Below are 19,610 nucleotides of genomic sequence, written 5' to 3'. Positions count from 1 at the left end.
CCCCACAGGGTTCTCCATGCCAACAGCCTGAAGTCATATGTGGACAGGGCTGACATGGGCTTGCTCATGGCAATTGATGAGGGAGAGGAGGAAGAGAGTGACCCACTCCCTGACCTCCTCTCACAGAACCCTGATGATGGGTCAGTAGATGGTGTAACCTTGGCAGGCAGCCTCACTGACCAGCAGCAAACTGATTGCAGACAGGTTCTCAATCAGTTCAGACACATGTTTTCACTGACTCCAAGTCAGACTACCTGGTGCACTCATGAAGTGGACACTGGGGTCAGTCTGCCTATTAAAAATAAGATTTATAGGCAACCTGACCATGTCAGGGACTGTATCAGGACAGAAGTCCAGAAAATGTTGGATTTGGGTGTGATTGAACCCTCAGATAGCCCTTGGGCTAGTCCAGTGGTCCTTGTGCCAAAACCTCACACCAGTGGTGGGAAATGAGAGATAAGGTTTTGTGTGGACGACAGGGTTCTCAATGCAGTCGCTAGGACTGATGCCCATCCAATACCAAGGGCAGATGAGCTTATAGATACTTTGGCCTCAGCCAAGTACCTTAGCACATTTGACGTGACAGCTGGCTACTAGCAGATCAGACTAGCTGATGATGCAAAGCCAAAGACAGCATTTTCTACCCCTAGTGGGCACTATCAATTTGTGGTAATGCCCTTTGGTTTGAAGAATGCACCTGCCACTTTCCAAAGGTTGGTGAATACAGTTCTCACAGGCCTGGAAGCCTTTAGTGCAGCATATCTAGATGATATTGCTGTCTTTAGCTCCACCTGGGAGGATCACCTGGTCCACCTAAGGAATGTTTTGGATGCCCTGCAAAAAGCAGGCCTAACTATCAAGGCTACTAAGTGCCAGATAGGGCAGAGTCAGGTTGTGTAAATGGGCCACCTTGTAGGTGGAGGCCAGGTTCAACCATTGCAGAGCAAGAGCCAGACCATAATGGAATGGACTGCTCCAACTACCCAGACTCAGGTGAGAGCCTTCTTAGGCCTGACTGGGTACTATAGGAGATTTTTCAAAGGGTATGGATCAATAGTGACACCCTTGAAAGACTTAAATGCTAAGAAAACGCCCAAAAAGGTTCAGTGGACAGCTAGCTGTCAAAAGGCATTTGATGACCTGAAGCTGGCCATGTGTACTGCTCCCATTCTGCAGAGTCCTGACTACTCCAAAAAGTTCATTGTTCAAACTGATGCATCTTAATTGGGGGTTGGGGCTGTACTGTCACAATTGAATGAAGAAGGTCAGGATCAGCCAGTAGCTTTCATAAGCAGAAGGCTGACCCCTAGCGAGAAACGTTGGTCAGCCATTGAGAGGGAGGCCTTTGCTGTGGTTTGGGCTCTGAAGAAGTTGAGGCCATACTTGTTTGGTAGTCACTTCGTTGTTCAGACAGACCATAAGCCCCTCTTATGGCTAAAACAAATGAAGGGTGAAAACCCCAAACTGCTTAGGTGGTTCATTTCCCTACAGGGGATGGACTTTACAGTGGAACATAGACCTGGGAGTAACCATGCCAATGCAGATGGACTCTCTAGGTATTTCCACTTAGAACATGAAGACTCAACTGGTCAAGGTTAGTTCAAGGTCCCTGCGTTTGCGGGGGGGGGGGTTGTGTAGGAGAGTAGGATCTGCATCACATGGGTACCCCCACTTTTTGCTGGTGTTTCACTGTTTTTCGACCTTTAGTCTGGCTGTGGCCCTGCTAATCAGGACCACAGCCTAGCTGCTTCCTCTCTAAAATAGTTTCCATGTACATTAGGTACATATCTAATTGGATTCTGGAGTGCCTTATAAGCCCCTAGTATATGGTATACTATGTACCTAGGGCATAGGTACCTCAGAGGCCTACCAGGGGTTGCAGAATGTATTATGCCACCCCTGGGAAGCACTCCAAAATGACACCACAGGTCTGCTACTGCAGCCTGGGTAAGGGTGTGCTTGCACCCCTTACTGTGGTATAGGCTACCTATATCCCTACCTTATACAGACACATATAAACCTATAAGCCGCTCCTATAGCAGGCCTTGACAATCCTGAAGACAGAGTGCTTGGTTTTATGTGAGAGGGTGCCCAAGCATGAGCTGAGCCCCTCTGCAGCATTCGGAAATACTTCCTTATGGCTGTTCTGTGATACAGCCATACCATATACTCTTAAGTGCATTATAACCTCGCGGTAAATGCTAACTTTGGGATGCTGCATCAAAACATGTTGTGTTTGGTGTCAAACGCTGTGGAATACTACCCCCCCCCCCCCTGCCAGTCCTGGAGGCGGGGGTAGCATTCCACCCTTCTAGAGGGAGAGACATGTTCACACTGGCTGAGCCCGGTTAAATCTTTCCAAAGCCCCGGCATCACAAAATGGATGCCACTGCCACAGACACGGGTCTGGCCTCCTGCTGCTGGGGGAAACTCCAGCAGGGGAGGCCTGGACAATAGGATTCCTGTCACAGGGAGGTGTAACCACCTCCCCAGACAGGCAGATGTGTATTGGGGCAGGGTGGGTGCATTCAGAGAATGCTTTTGAGACACTGCCTGGGGCACACAAGATGTCCTTGTGCATAGCCCAGTTCAAACCGGTTGCAGGGCACTCAGCCCCTGCTCTGGCATGAAACTGGACAAAGGGGAAGCGGTGTAACCACCCCCACCCCAGGTCCACCCATAGGTGGGGCCTTAGAGTTAGTCCATCCCCTAAACTTAGTATAAGTATAGGAATCCAGTCCCTAGGACTTTAGATTACCCTGGACGAAACTCTGCAACATATATCCTGGACCTTCGTTTTTCTATCACGACTAGAAGACGGAAGAAATCTCCCTTGGGGTCAAGGAGTGACTCCCCAGCTTGGCAGGCACCAAAGAAGCAACTGACCGGTCTGCAATTCTGAAGCTCCCGCCGGACACCGAAGTCTCTGCATCCCCAGAGGTAGATTTCCAGACTTCCTCGAGGCTACCCTGAGTCCACAGCAAAGCTGAGGCCCGTGGCTATCGTGGGTGACGTGAAACTGTGACCCCTGGACACCGTGAACTCTTGCAGCAACACTACCTTCCTGGTCATCCACGAAGTTGTGCTTTGGACTCCGAGTAGCCTCAGTCTTGAGCACCTCCTGCACTGAAGACTGTTGGCCTCCACTCCACATGTGACCCGTGGGCCAGCTTCAAGTGTGCTCGCTCGATGCTCCTTCGCGATCATTAGCCCATTGGCTAGCAGGTCCCCACAAAGGCAACTCCTTTTCTAATTGGGCTTCCCTGGTTGCTCCAGACGTGCCCTGACTTACCTTTACTGGGTGAGTCCCTCAGTCCTTGTTGGTCTGCACCGCAGTCCTTTCTCTGCATTCCTGTGACTTGCTGTTGCCAAGGCTTGTTGGGTCCTTTCTGGTCGCCGACACTGCAGCACTCAACAGACTTCGTGGCACAGCTCGAATCAGGCTCGTGGACTTTGTCGACACCTCCTGGACCTCGAGGCTGAAGAGTCAAGACACCTATCAACTCACCTGAAGCACCCAACATCTGTGGGCATTAGTCCATCCTGCCCTAGGTCACTGGCAAGTGACCCAGACTCTGTCCCCTCTGCTTTCAGGTTCCTTACATCCTAGATCCAGGCTGGGATCTCTCCGGACACTTCTCTTCTTCACGGCAGCAGCAGTTCTTTGCAGGCTTTCATTGAAATCGACGACGCGACCCGACACCAAAAGACACCTATGCACCCGGCTTCCCTGGGTGAGGTAACTCGAGTACTCCGGTGCTCTCGTGGGTGCCAGCCCTAGAACTTCTTAAGTCCAAAAGGGTTTGGTCCTGACTCGATTAGAAGTGTCCATAATCTTTAAAATTCCAACCGCGACATTGCCCATAGAAGATAATAGGAACCCGCGGTTGTGTTTCCACACTGCATACAGCTCCCGTGGGTCCCCTGTGTCACTACCTTCGGTGGTTCCTTGGGGTCCCAGCGATTCTAGAAGCAATAGGCCTAATGCCTATTTCTGTCATGGTTCTTATACCACTTTTTTAGTATATAGTTTGGTGCGCCCCTAGGGCCCAAACGTGTATTTGTGCTTTTACTGATGCTTGATCACTTGTAACTTTAGTACTTCGAACTCCAGTCTCATAAAGAGACTAGAGGGGTGTGTTTAACCTTAAATACATATATTTTGAATATATACCTGGTGTGGTTGTCTTTTCATTTAATCATTCAAGAGATTATAGACTGGTAAAACAAGCTGCTTTACATTCCTTCAAGACTTAGCCTGAAGGCTGCTCTCCATAGCTACCACTAGGATAGCTTTCAATAAAGGTTGTCTTTAACCTATCACCAGAAGGGGTTGTTTGGACTGGTGGAAGGTGCCCACTATAACTAGTGGACAGCATATACCAGGCCACCTTCTCACACTGCAGATACAGCATTATTAAAAACAATCTAGATACTGAATTCTCAAAGAGCCACTTCAAAGGCTAACAGGTCAATCACGCTACTTAATAAGGCTTCCAAAATGTTAAGGTTCATGATCATAAGGTAAGATCTCTTCTTAATTCAATAAAATATTTATTTACAAATACCTCTTCTTAAAAATACATTAACAGCCAATGTATACAGTGATCTATGGACACACTTTGCATAAATCAGAAATGTAATCAGGTTTTCTCGTCTGTGTAGGCCAGCTCTAAGATTATCCATTCTGTAAAAGAAACACTTCTATTGTGAAATATGGTTTGTTTCTGGGAATCACCGACCTCAGCAGCAGAGTTTTTGGGCTGCTTTTGGCCTATATCATGGGAGTGACATGTTGGTGACATGTTGATGCTTTCACTTGCATAGTGAAGCTAGAGAGGGTGTGAGGAAGAGACACAAGACATCATGGGGGTGATATTGTAGGGTGACATGTTCAATGCCTTCACGACTGGTCGGCAGGTGTATGAAGCACAGACAACTCATCATGGGAGTGACATGTTGGTGACATATTGATGCTTTCACTTGCATAGTGAAGGTGGACTGGGTGTGAGGAAGAGACACAAGACATCATGGTGGTGATATTGTAGGGTGACATGTTTAATGCCTTCACGACTGGCCGGCGGGTGTATGAAGCACAGACAACTCATCATGTGGGTGGCATGCTGTGGAGTGACATGTTGATGCCTTCACATGCATAGTGCGATAGATGAGTGTGTGAGTCAGACACAATGCATCAATGGGGAGATATTTTGATGCCTTCACATGCATAGAGTGGCCGGCGAGTGCGTGAGGTGGACAGAAGACATCATGGGGTGATATTAGGGGGTGACATGTCTTCACCCGGTAGGACGGCCAGACAGTGGCGAAGAGAGGGACAATAGACTCATGTCCTTCGGTTTAGTGAGGCCCTGGCCCTTTTATCTACATGTCAGAGGAGGGACTGAGAAGAGAATAGTCTTTGAAAGTCTTCTGTGGTCCAGTTATGCCTTCATAGCATCTACTTCTTCAAGGCGCTTGTCACCCTGGCCTTTTTGTGGCTGTTCATGGCACGGGGTCTCATTCTCCACTGGGTATGATACAGTCGCTGATCCTTTGAGAGACTGGTTCAGCAGCAATGATCTGTCGTGCACCACTGTGGTCCTGAAACTCCCAAGGCGTATGTCCTCCCAGGGACTCATCTGGACAGTCTTTGTACAAGTACATTGGGTCCATTATTCACCCCTTTCTAGCCTGACTCGTTCCACATGTCTCTGGAAAGAGCTGAGGCCTCTCATCTCTCAGGTGGGCAGTTGTGGCTGGAGCTTGAAGCAGGGGTCTTCTCTGTGACCTCCAGAGTTCTGCACTGAGGCTTCCTGTGGGCTCTTCCAAGGTCACTTCCTGACCTCTTCTGTGGGGTGCAGTGAGTGCCCGTAGCTGTGGTGAGGAGTGGCTGATGGGTGCGGTCACTGCTGCCCGCCCTTGGGACAGTCAGTGACACTGGACACTGCTCGCTCTGGGTAGGATCTGGGGGTCTGCAGATATGGCCTCTTCTTTCGGTTCATGCTAGATAAGAGCTGTATATCATGGGTCTCTTTGCTGTGTTCCTGTTCACTGTACACTACCTGGCTTCACGTCTCGGCTCGCGGTAGCCCTCTTCCACGACCACTGGTTCAACCTGGTGCTCCAGCTCTTGAGAGCTCTGGTCCCCCAGCTGCCTGGTTTTCCAGCTTTGATGGCTCTGGTCCCTCAGCCACCTGGTCTTCTAGCTCTTGAGGGCTCTGGTCTCTCAGTCGCCTGGTCCTTCAGTTCTTGAGGGCTCTGGTCCCTCAGCCGCCTGGTCCTCCAGGTCTTGAGGGCTCTGGCCCTCAGCCACCTGGTCTTCTAGCTCTTAAGGGTTCTGATCTCTCAGCTGCCTGATCCTCCTGCTCTTGAGGGCTCTGGTCCCTCAGCCGCCTGGTCCTCCAGGTCTTGAGGGCTCTGGTCCCTCAGCCACCTGGTCGTCCAGGTCTTGAGGGCTCTGGTCCCTCAGCCACCTGGTCTTCCAGCTCCTGAGGGCTCTTGCCCTTCAGCTGCCTGGTGCTCCTGCTCTTGAGGGCTCTGGCCCTTCAGCCGTCTGGTACTCCTGCTCTTGAGGGCTCTGGCCCTTCAGCCACCTGGTACTCCTGCTCTTGAGGGCTCTTGTCCCTCAGCCGCCTGGTCCTTTAGATCTTGAGGACTCTGGTCCCTCAGGCATCTGGTCTCCAGCTCTTGAGGGCTCTGCTCCCTCAACCACCTTGTCATCCATCTCTTGAAGGGCTCTGGTCCTTCAGCCACCTGGTCTTCTAGCTCATGAGGGCTCTGGTCCCTCAGCCGCCTGGTCCTCCAGGTCTTCATGGCTCTGGCCCTTCAGTCGCCTTGTACTCCTGCTCTTGAGGGCTCTGGCCCTTCAGTTGACTTGTACTCCTGCTCTTGAGGGCTCTGGCCCTTCAGTCGCCTTGTACTCCTGCTCTTGAGGGCTCTGGCCCTTCAGCTGCTTTGTACTCCTGCTCTTGAGGGCTCTGGTCCTTCAGCTGCCTGGTCCTCCATGTCTTGAGGGCTCTGGCCCTTCCGCCGCCTGACCCTCTTTTCTGGTTCTCTGTGAGGGGGGCGTGGACTTGTCTGGCCCCCCTCGAAGCTTCCTGCAGTTGCTGGCACTGGTGATGCTGTCCCCTGCGTGGCCTCTCCCTGCAGCATCCTCACCGGCAGGCCTCCTGCAGAAAAAAACAATACCTCCTGTAAGTGCAGACAGCGCCCAGGGCACAGCAGGACAGTGTTCATTGCCGGGTACAGTGTTTCACCCCTCCCTTGCACAGATAACAAGCATGTGCAATGCAATAGGTCTTGCATTACTGAAAGTTTGAGCTATTGGCGTTTCTAATAATAAATAATGCCCTGCCAAAAGGTCGAACGTTCAGTAATACGAATGCAGCAAATGTTTTCTTTTTCTATTTATTCAGAAAGTTTTCAACTGTGTTATGTGTCGTCATTGCACTGGTATAGCGCCTACCACTCCTGATGAAGCGCTGAAGCTCTTTCTGTACATTTCCTGGATGAAAACAGAACACTGGTGTGTCCCTCTCCCTGCATACTGCCTACTGTTCTGATTTCTGCTTAAAAATGGGCTGGGGTTAGACCTAGAATTCAGCTACATTTCAAACAAGCATTGACAAAGTCAACAGCTCTGGCCAATAGGAGGAGTCATGTCACATCACACCGCCCACCACTGCAGATCATCACCAGGAATAGATCACGTGACATCCCACTGCCCACCACTGCAGATCACCATCTCCAAGAGATCAGGTGACATCACACTGTCCACCACTACAGATAACCATCTGGAATTGATCCATAGATCCACTGACATCACACGGTCCACCACTGCTGATTACCATCTAGGAGGGATCATGTGACATCACACTGCCCACCACTGCAGATTGCCAACTGGAATAGATCAAGTGACAGCACTCCACCCACCACTACAGATCACCATCTGGAAGAGATCACGTGACATCACACTGCCCACCACTACAGATTACCATCTGGGAGGGGCACATGGCATCACATTGTCTACCACTGTAGATCACCACCTGGAATAGATTAAGTGACATCACACCACCCACCACTGCAGATCACGATCTGGGAGGGATCACGTGATATCACACCACCCACCACTGCAGACCACCATCCGGAATAGATCAACTGACATCACACTGCCAACCACTGCAGAACACCATCTAGGAAGGATCATGTAGCATCAAACTGCCCACCACTACAGATTACCATCTGGGTGGGGCACATGGCATCACATTGTCTACCACTGTAGATCACCACCTGGAATAGATCAAGTGACATCACACTGCCCACCACTATAGATCACCATCTGAGAGGGACACATGACATCACACTGCCCACCACTGCAGATCACCGTCTAGGTGGGGTCAAGTTACATCACATTGACCCCCACTGCAGATCACTGCATGGAATAGAGCAAGTGACATCACACCACCCACCACTGTAGATCACCATATGGGAGTGGTCACGGGACATCTCAAGGCCCACCACTACAGATCTTCACCTGGAATAGATCATGTGACATCACACAGCCCACCGCTGCAGATCACCACCATCTGGGAGGGGTCATGTGACATCGCACTGCCCTCCACTACAGATCAGTATCTGGGAGAGGTCATATGGCATCACGCCGCCCAGCAACTACAGATCATCATCTGGAATAGATCATGTGACATCACACAGCCCACCGCTTCAGGTCCCCATCTGGGAGGGGTCATGTGACATCACACTGCCCACCGCTTCAGATCCCCATCTGGGAGGGGTCATGTGACATCACACTGGCCACTCCTACAGATCACCATCTGGGAGGGATCCAGTGACGTCACATTGTCCCCCCACTATCAATGACCTTGGATGTCTTACGACTAGGACAGTTGGAGCCCATCAGACCACAGGGGCGATGCGCTCTAGTCTTGCACCCAAGCTGTTGACTGTGGAACCAAAAGACCGGAGCTTTTAGCTTTGTTTTCCACTCGCACACATTTGGTGATCTGTCGTAAACCGCTCTATCCGCCTGGCTCTCAGTTCCATCCTCTGAGAGGCGTATTATGCGCTGTAAGAACAGTTGTTACCTGTGCAGCACCTTTCAGGGTGGTGAAGAGGGCAGCATCTGCCTTCATGAGGTTCTGTTGTCCTGTTTGCTGACTGCGGGGCTCAGTGGTCTCCGCCATGGTGACTTCTGACGTTCTGCATGTCGTAGCGTTATTGGCATCTCCTATGGGCTTCCTGTGAATAGTAGAACACCTTGGATTGAACCACCCATGAAGTACATCCCTGTGAAACCTGAACTTCTGTTAATTGGGTGGGCGGCAATACAAGGGCAGTGCTGAGGTGCCTATGTCTGGCTGGAGCGTGCCTGGAGTTTGACTGGAGTGGCTATCTATCTATCTATCTGTCTATCTGTCTATCTATCTATCTATCTATCTATCTATCTATCTATCTATCTATCTATCTATCTATCTATCTATCTATCTATCTGTCTGTCTGTCTGTCTGTCTGTCTGTCTGTCTGTCTGTCTGTCTGTCTGTCTGTCTGTCTGTCTGTCTGTCTGTCTGTCTGTCTGTCTGTCTGTCTGTCTGTCTGTCTGTCTGTCTGTCTGTCTATCTATCTATCTATCTAGCATTTATAGAGCACATAGCTACCCTTGGGCACCCCAGGGCTAGCAGATTGACACAGACTGACCAGAGAGAGCTAGACAGGGCTGCTGCTGCAAAGCCAGGCCTTTACATTTTTTCGGAAAGGGAGTTCCTTATTGGCTGCGCAAAGTGTAGGGGAGGGAGTTCCAAAGTTTGGCCACATTGTGTCTGAAGGACCGACCTATGATTTTGGCTCTTTTAGGTTCTTGTAGGAACCGCAGCCCGGCGGGCATTGGTGGAACACAAAGTTCTGTTCGGAGTGTAAAGAGAGATCAAGGGTCACGAGATCAGGGGGCCTTTGTCTTGGAGTGCCCTATGAGCCATACAGAGGGCTTTGAGAGAAATTCTCTGGGCTGCTGGTAGCCAGTGGAGGGAGATCAATGCTTGTTGAGTAGACTTGTACCCAGGGATATTAAGCAGAATATGAGCTGTGGAAGTCTGCACCACCTGTCATTTTCTGATTACCATTCATTCATGAATCTTTATTTCGGCAATATTTCAGCCATAAAAGAGCACATAAAATAATATATACAATAAAAATACAGTGATGAAGCAATAACTACAATTTCATAATCAAGTGTAAACCAGGGCTGCTAGCCACTATTAAAATACAGTAGTGCAGCAATAACTACAATTTCATAATCGAGTGTAAACCAGGGCTGCTAGACACTATTTGAAATTATAAAACTCCTTTTGATCCAGATAGCATACAGATACTTCGAGAGTGCAAACACAATATGACATGCAGTATCAGTTTTAAAAATCCTTAATGCATCAGAACATTTCTTGAATCCTAAATTTCTACAGATAGGTACAATCCAATTCTTCCTTGCTCTACTATAGAGAGGACAGAAAAATAGAATATGGCATTCATCCTCATTATTCATACCACAGCCTGGACAATGGGAGGCCCTAGACAGGGACCATTTACTGGTAAGGCACGCTATAGGAAGTGAGCCAAACCTCCATTGTATGTAAAGCTTCCTGGCCATAACAGGGAAAATTACATCCAGATAATCTTCGAATAAGTATACAGATTTAATCTCTAAGAATGATTTTACCATGGTACCATTCTGTGAATCATGCAGCCATACATTAGAGCATCGAGATCTATAGTGCTCTGTAAATAGATTCCCTGAGATCTCACTGCAGGCTGTTACTGGATTCAGCCACATGTCCGCAAGGCCCATTTTCAAGAATTCGTCTTTAATGTAAGAGAGCCATGGAATGTGCACTGCCTTGCCTATACTCAGTATTTTTTGTAATTCAGTTCTGTACTGCAGGAGCTCGGGGGTCAGCCATATCCTCCTCCAAAACCTGAGGGGTTTGATGGCTAGTTCCTCCTGGATGGAAAATATACCCAAATCCCCCATAGTTCCCCACCGTACAATGCTGCCGCTCTAGCCCTCGATTTATAAGTTTCAAGACCAGGGCTAATGGGTTTGTAAGTGGAGGCATTTGTCATTTTTAGTATTCCCCCAGCTATTTGGGTCAATTTGAGTTGTGATTTGGCAAGATGGGGGCCCCAGGAAAGATTTTCACTTAGTGTAACACCTAAGTATTGAAATGTATGAACTCTCTCCAGTGCAACCGAGTCTAGGGTGGGGGGTGGTCTAGTGTGTAGAGAAGGGTTAAAAATCATGTATTTAGTCTTGTCTACATTTATCTGTAGACCATGTTCACAGCAGAAGTTGTTAAAACCTTCCAATATGCGTTGGATCCCCATGGGTGACTTAGATAAAAGCAGGGTGTCGTCAGCGAACATTATAGCCGCGACTTTCTTGCCTGCCAGCCTGGGTGCATCATTATTAGGCACTGCATCCAGGTGAGATATCAACCCATTTACATATAAACAGAACAAGGTAGGGGCCAGGACACACCCTTGCCTGACTCCCTTGCTCACCGTGAACCTAGCGGACAATACACCTCCTCTTGCACACCTGACCTGAGCAAAGTTCTGGGTGTGCAACCTCACCAGTATCCCCAATAGGGAATTGGGAACACCCAGATCTCGTAGGACAGCCCAAAGTTTCCCCCTAGGGACAGTGTCAAACGCAGAGCGTAGATCAACGAACACCATGTAGAGGCTGCCACCCTCTATTACCACAGTCTTCCAGTACAGCATTATTAAACGGAAAATCTGGTCCATGGTGGATGTTTTACTTCTAAAGCCAGCCTGATAAGGCGAAAGGATTTCATTCTCATTGGTCCACTCCTGCAAACTATCTAAAATAAGTCGTGCAAATATTTTTTGGGGGACATCAATGAGACTGATGGGCCTGTAATTAACGGGGAGCAGGGGAGAACCCTTTTTATATATTGGTATAATTTCCGCTCCCAGCCACGAGCCCGGAACCTCTGCACCGTACAAAATGGAGTTGTAAAGTGCGCATAAGTACGGCGCCCATATCTTAGGCTGTTCTTTAAACATATCCCCAGGTAGCTTGTCAATACCTGGTGCTTTGCCCATTGCCAGTTTTCCAAGGGCAATGGAAACATCCTCTACGGAGAATTCCAGATCCTCAGCATCCCCAGAAGGAGGTGCATAGAAGGGCAAGAGATCTAAATCAGAAGTTGCTGCATATAGGGATTTAAAGTAGGATTCCCACACCCCCGCATCTAAATTGACTTCAATTGCATTACGGGGTTCCGCACACCCTGAATTCACAATAGCCCAAAATCTTCGCGCTTCCTTATTGGCAAGTGCAGAGGCTAAGTTCTCCCATCTCTCCCAGTCCCAGTCTATTTTTGCCTATTTTAATACTTCTTTGTAGGCAAGCCTGAGGGAACAGATCATTAGCCTATCACTACCAGTTTTAATGGCATTAATCAAATCGGATTTAGATCTCCTCCATGTGGCGTTATACCAAGACGAGGAGGTGGTCCTGGGTTTCCTGGTGGGAATGATAGGATTGAGAATACCTGCAAGGGTGTCAACCAGATCCTGATGAAGAGTAAGCAGGTTCGCAGAAGTATCCGGGGACAGCCCTTGGGCCCAGATGTCACTTGCCATTTTGAGCAGGGGAAGGATGGATGTGTATAAGCTTGAAAGTGCATCCCTCCTCTCACGCAGAATCGCCCACTTTACACGCCTCCTATTGTTAGTAAGAACCAGGCCTGGGTCAGCGGTCGGTTCCATGTGGGCTTTCAAAAGTTTAGGCCGTTCCATTTTCAACAACAGTGCGTTGTGATCGCTGTCCGTTCTATTCAATACCTCCAGATCCACAATCCTAGACCACATCCTGGTCTGAACCATGACGTAGTCTAAATGGGATTCCTGATCTTTTTTATTGTAAGTACACTTGGAGGGAATATCTGAGGGCATCCGACCATTAACCGCCCTGACTGAATTCTGGAGCGTTAGGGTCATGATCTGCATGGCCAATGGGGTCCAAGCCTTTGCATATATGGACCTGCATTGAGGGATTCCCCTAAACTCGTCTTCATCCAACAATGCCCCCTCATTCAGCCCTTGCAGGGGCTCGTAATGGCAATTAGAATCACCTGCAATCACATAGTGAATGTCTCGATTTAGAGATTCAAGAAAAACTGATAATTCCCCGATGGTGTTAGATTCCTTTGCCAAAGCAGTAGGTCGGGAATATACATTCACTAATGCCAGTTTATATAAATTGGGCCATATCATAAGGACGCATAGAATGTCATCCGAGTTTGTCTGAATCAATTCCACCCTACAACCCAGATGTACACCGACCCACGTTGACAGACCACCAGAAGGGCGGCCCTTACCTCCCCATCGGGCTGAGATATTAAAGGCCACAAACCCAACTCTATGAACCTCCTCCCTAGCCCAAGTCTCCTGCATTAGGATCACATCAGCGGTGTCAACAAAAGAGCCCCATGCTGGACATGCTAGCTTATTTTTCAGACCCGCCACATTCCATGATATTAGATTCATGCGCTGTGGGTGACACGGAGGATATGGTGGGGGATCCAATTGAGAAAGAGAGCCACTCTGCTGGTGAGATTCAGTTGGCCAAATAGGGGCAATACTAGCACTTTCTGGTATAACTGGTGATTGGTGGGGAACGGAAGACAGTGTAGAATACTCTAGGGGGACACTAATGCTAATCCCCACAGAGGTAGAGGGGCTCCCCTGATTGCAGGATGGCAGGATCCTTTCCCTAGTTGACTCGATAGGCTCTGAGCCTATAATGCTACCCCCCAGTGCACCCTGTGTTACATGATTATACCTAGCCAGTCAGTCAACCTGATCAAGACAACTAAACCTATTTGAGCATGGGGGATAGGACCATTTTAAGTCATAGGGGGCTTGCCTTGGTTTCCCACCGCCTCCCCTATGCGAATGCGGGATATAGGTCCAACCATTTTCTTCTGGCCTCAGTTGTCCATTGGGATAGAAGTAGGAGAGGGGACGCACCCCAATTTTTGTGTCTGAACGGGAAGTTTCCCAATTACAGATATAATCTGCTGTCCTAGCGTCCCGGAAATTGACTATGACGCAATCGCCAGTAATGTTTTTAGGGGTGCACCCCACCCAACCCACCCTTCTAACCATAATGATCTCGCAACTAGCATACGGAGGCAAGGGCCTATAGATGCTGAGCCAGTGTATTGCCTTATTTTTCAGGTTGGAAAAATTCTCAGTACTAGGGTCATTAATTTCGGGAACCCCTGTAAGAACAACCAGGTAGGGACTTGCTTCCGGGGGCAGATCTAATCTCGGGGGAGACCTGGAAGCATCTCCCTGAATTCGCTTCCGCTCCATCCTCCCATTATCCCTGTTTTTAACCAGAGAGGCCTCTCCTGTGGTGTTGCTATCTATATGATGGTCGTTGGGGGGCCTAACTTCGTGTTGTACTTGTGGGAGAATATGTGTGGTAACTGGGGCTGCCTGAGGTACAACAGGTGGAATAATGGGTGGCCGAGTGTCTGAACATACAACAAAAGGGTCTGGCACTACCCCCCCAGCCCTGGCAGTACAACCACATTTACAGGAACATGGAGGGAGTGCTTTGTTATTAACACCATCTGTTAAACCCCTTATTTGTTGTTCAAGCTTAGTAAGAAGAGTCACCATGCCATCCAACCTTGATTCCAGAGGTCCCAAGAGGGTACGCAGCAGTAAATCTAATTGTTGCGGTGGTATTGCATCCCCAGCTGGCTGTGGCAGGAAGGTAGAAGAAGCGTGTGCCTGAACAGGGGGATCCCCAAGAGACTTAGAAGGAATAGAGTCTGGAGGTAAGGTACAGCTTCCCTGACCTTCTCTGACCGCTGTATCAGCCTCTGGGACTACGATGGTACCTCGTTTTGCTAGTTTGGCTCCCCCTGGCTTGGTACTAACTTCCCTAGAGGCTTTGGGCTTGGTTTTCGAAATCAACCCTTCATTAATGACCCTTTTTTTACGCAGGATAGGTCCATGTCTAGTCACTGGGGGGGATTCTCGAATTTGTCGTGAGATCATTACCACTCGAGGGATCACTGTAGGAGGTATCATCCACGAATTGGGTGAGAGGTAAAATAGTATTACTAGCACCAATGCCATTAGGGGTGCGCGCAGATGCAAGAAGGCCCAGAGAGGATCTCCTAGCTAGGGCAAGGTCCTGCGAGACTCTGCGCTCCATGAGTACAATACCCTGATCAATCACCGAGTTAGCTCTTACTAAAAAATGATCTAAAGTGCCTGTGAGATTACCGGTGGACACATGGTTCCTGCCCTCTTTAGATGCCATTTCTCAGGTGGGGTAAAACACAATGATTAAATCGTAGTAGTTACGCGTCACTAAATCCTGCAATAGACCAGTGAATTTATAAGAGCAACGGTCAATAACCAATGCAGTCTAATAGCTTAAAATGTACACATACGGCTTAGTCCGCAGATGAAAAAGGGGTGGCCCGGTCCGGTCTCTCACGGTCTCAAACGGGCTACAACGGGCCCGCCCTTGGCCCGGGCTTCGCCCGGGATGTGCCCCGGACGCGTCCCGCGTACGCGTTGTGGTGGAAATAGTTATAGTGGAAAAGGGAGGAGTGGCCGGGAAGAGTCTCCAGCTGCGGCCAATGTCCTGGAAGCAGAGGGGCCGCTGGGACTCGCAGTCCCGGTTACACCGACTGTCAATCCTCGTAGCTCCCACGCCTGTGCCTTTGTCCACAGATACACCTCCAGTGGCGGAAACACCTTTGCACAGCCCGCCGGCCAAGTCGTCGTCTCCGAGCGGCACTATTCTATCTTTGTAACCAGGTAGCACTCAGAGTGCATCAGTTGGAAATCCCTCTCCTACAGCCAATGAGACAGAGTCTGTGCTAACAGGGCTTTCCACTGAAGAAGATTCTGGGCCCATGGGCTCGGGATGACCTGGCAGGGCCTGCTCCTGGAGACATGTCACCTTGGCCCTGGGGCTGCAGCTCTGTGGACTGGGCCGGTGGGGCTGGAGCCCGGGGTGCACTTCTGTGGAAGCCCGTGCCGCTTTATCTGTTGGTATTTTCATGTCTCAGCACGTCCTCTCAGTGTTGCGACCCCCTGCGCAGCCCATCCTGAACGTGGACGAGGCTGTGGGGCCGGGTGGCTCGCAGCCCGGCCAGCCTTCGAGACGTCGTGTGTGGCTGTGTGGCGGACTCGGGAGAGCGCCGCACACTTGCAGCCGGGGAGGCAGGACCGGCCCCTCCCTCCTACAAGGAAGGAACTCGTCGACTTCCAACTTTTCTCCGTCCTGCCTCGGCTCTCGCGGGTCACGGGTCGGATTCAGCCAGACGCTGTCCTTCCATTTGTGAGGTGCTCCCAGGTACAATGAGTTTCCGTAGTCCAGGCGGGAGAGAATGAGTGCCTCGAGCAATCGTTTTTTTGAGGATGAGGGGAACAGATATAGAATGTTTCGCAGCATCCTGGGGGTGCTGTAGCAGGTACTCGCTAGTTTTGTTGCTTGGGTATCCATGGTCAAGGAGTTGCCCAACCATATCCCCAGACTCTTTATAGTATCTTGGGGGTGGGGGGAGTACCCAAGCAGACTGTCCAGCCTAGACTAGAAAGGATGTTGACAGAATTGTCAAGAATCATAAGCTCCATTTTGTTCCCATTTAGTTTGAGGCAGGCGCTGCTCATCCATTTGGCTACTTCCTCTAGGCAAGGGTCTATTGTGGGGGAAAGGTGGTCTTGGTTGTGAGAGAGAGAGAAGAGCAACTGTGTGTCGTCCGCAGATGAGATTATAGAAATCCCAACTGGGAGGACGATATCTGCTAGGGGCGCATGTACAGGTTAAATAGTGTTGGGCTCAGTGATGAGCCCTGAGGTACTCCACAATGAAGCTGAAAGGCATGCGAGGTGCAGCATCCTTCGAAGACCTGGAAGGTCCTGTCCTTCAAGAAGGAGTGGAGACTGGAGAGGGCTCGTCCAGAGACCCCCGCTCTGTATATTCTGTCAATGAGAATCTTGTGGTTTACAGTGTCAAATGCTGCACTTAGATCAAGGAGAATGATGGCTGCTGAGCCTCCCTGGTCCAGCAGCGTTTTAGCTTCCTCCACCACTGCCAGGAGAGCTCTTCCTGTACCATGTTTAGGTCGGAACCCCCTCTGGGTGGGGTGAAGGAGACTGTGGTCTTCTAAAAGTTCTGAGAGGGACTTGTTGACATATTTCTCCGGGACTCTGCTCAGCCGGGGAGCAGCAAGATTGGTCGATAGTTTCTCTGGTCGAAAGGATCTAGGTTGGGTTCTTTGAGTAATGCTTTAACCATGGTGGGTTTTCACACCACGGGTACTGTTCCTTCGGCTAGGGAGAGGTTTAACATTTCTAATAGAGTGGGCAGGATCTAGTCTGCTGCTTTAGCAAGAACGCGTGGCAGAGCCGGGTCCATACGTGATCCTGACTTGACTTTACTGAGGGTGGTAGACAGGTTGTTTAGCGTCATATCAGGAAAAACTGTAAGGGCGATATTCACACGTTCCTGTTAATTCCTAATTAGCAATTTAAGGCATTATGGATAGATATCATGCATTTTTTGGGGGGGAAGAATCTAGCTATGTCATTGCATTAAATATTGAGGGTGAGATAGTTGGACCGTTTGAAGGGGGTTCAGGTAGATTTTTAACAATTTGAAACATTTTGCGTGGTAAATGCAAGGTTGATTTTTTTGTCGTAGTACGTTGCTTGGTCTCTTTTGATTTCGGTGTGGTATTGCCTGATGGTTCCTCAGTATTTTAATTTGCTCATTTCACTGTAATCTTTCCTCCACATCCTCTCAGCTTTTTTGTTCTCTTACATTACCGTCTGGAGGTTGGAGTGTACCGGGGGCAGATTTGTCTTTGATCCACTCAGAGACCTTCCTATTAGCTACAGAAGGGTCGAAGCCCAATTCAGGTCGTGTGTTATTAAGGACCTGTTTCCATGTATCGCCGTGTAGTTTAGCTCAACTGTGATCTTTCCAGGTGGTTGGTGAGGGAGGTAATGGAGTACAAGGAAGGTACTGGATCAAGGGGATCATTAAGTGATCCGAACAGATTACTGGGAACAGATCTTGTACTTTTAGTGCGATTCAAGCGTGACCTTGACATTGGTGGAGTATAGATGGAGCATGGCTCAACGTCAGTGGAGGGTGACTGAAGTACGGCTGGGGCGTGGCTGGAATCTGGCTGGGGTGTGGTTTGAGCATAACATCAGTGAAGAGTGGCTGAAGTCAGTGAGGTGTGGCTAGAGTCTGAAGTGTGGCTGGGGCATGACTGGAATCTCGCCGGTGCATGCCTCGAGCGTCAGTGGAGGGTGGCTGGAATGTGGCTGGGGCGGCTGAAGTGTGGTTGGGGCATGGCTGGAATCTGGCCAGCGCATGTCTCAAGCGTCAGTGGAGGGTTGCTGGAATGTGGCTGGGGTGTGGCTAGAATCTGTCTGGGGCGTGGTTTGAACGTATCATCAGTAAGGTGTGGCTGAAGTCAGTGAAGTGTAGCTGGAGTGGCTGGAATCTGGCCAGATCGTGTTTTGTGCCTAACATCAGTAAAGCATGACTGAAGTCAGTGAAGTGTGGCTGGGGTGTGGCTGGACCATGACTGGGGCATTGCTGGCACATGGCCGGAGCATGCCTCGAGCATCAGTGGAGGGGGGCTGGAATGTGGCTGAGGAGTGCCTGGAGCACTGCTGGAGCATGTCTGCTGCGTGGCTGGAAGGCCACTGCTGTCTTCTCAATGTCAGTGGATGGTGGCTGAAGTTTGGCTGGAGCAGCTGGAATCTGGCCAGATCTTGGTTTGTGGCTAACATCAGTAAAGTGTGGCTCAAGTCAGTGAAGTGTGGCTGGGGTGTGGCTGGATCATGACTGGGGCAATGCTGGCATATTGCTGGAGCATGCCTCGAACGTCAGTGGAGGGTTGCTGAAGTGTGGCTGAAGTGTGACTGGGCATGGCTGGAATCTGGCTCGGGCGTGGTTTGAGTGTAACATCAGTGAAGCATGGCTGAAGTCAGTGAAGTGTGGCTGGAGCGGCTGAAGTGTGGCTGGGTCATGACTGGAATCTCGACGGTGCATGCCTCAAGCGTCAGTGGAGGGTGGCTGGAATGTGGCTGGGGCGGCTGAAGTGTGGCTGGGGCATGGCTGGAAACTGGCCAGCGCATGCCTCAAGCATCAGTGGGGGGTGGCTGGAATGTGGCTGGGGTGTGGCTGGAATCTGGCTGGGGAGTAGTTTGAACGTAGCATCAGTAATGCGTGGCTGAAGTCAGTAAAGTGTTGCTGGAGCGGATGGAATCTGGCCAGATCGTGGTTTGTGACTAAAATCAGAAAAGTGTGGCAGAGGTCAGTGAAGTATGGCTGGGGTGTGGCTGGACCATGACTGGGGCATTGCTGGCATATGGCTGGAGCATGCCTCGAGTGTCAGTGGAGGGTTGCTGAAGTGCGGCTGAAGTGTGGCTGAGCGCGCCTGGAATCTGGCTACGGTGTGGTTTGAGCGTAACATCAGTAATGCGTGGCTGAAGTCAGTGAAGTGTGCCTGGGGTGT

The 19,610-nt window shown here is 49.9% G+C and overlaps 1 protein-coding gene across 3 annotated transcripts in view; it reads right to left on the bottom strand.

Annotated features, from left to right (window-relative positions):
* LOC146868938 (uncharacterized) overlaps positions 1-19,610 on the bottom strand; it is a 161,223-nt gene that overhangs the window by 17,655 nt on the left and 123,958 nt on the right. The window contains exons 9-10 of one of the 3 annotated variants that reach the window (XM_085614007.1): positions 9,102-9,255; positions 4,574-7,169 (exon numbers count right to left, since the gene is read on the bottom strand). In XM_085614007.1, coding sequence (XP_085470133.1) covers positions 7,155-7,169; positions 9,102-9,255 — 169 coding nt within the window. In that variant the 3' untranslated portion in view covers positions 4,574-7,154. Of the gene's footprint in view, positions 1-4,573; positions 7,170-9,101; positions 9,256-19,610 lie in introns of those variants that run through there. The other 2 variants (XM_085614006.1, XM_085614005.1) reach the window with 2 other exon arrangements.

This window comes from Triturus cristatus, chromosome 1_2 (assembly GCF_964204655.1).
Source record: "Triturus cristatus chromosome 1_2, aTriCri1.1, whole genome shotgun sequence".
NCBI lineage: Eukaryota > Metazoa > Chordata > Amphibia > Caudata > Salamandridae > Triturus > Triturus cristatus.
This window is presented reverse-complemented; position numbering and strand designations above follow the sequence as displayed.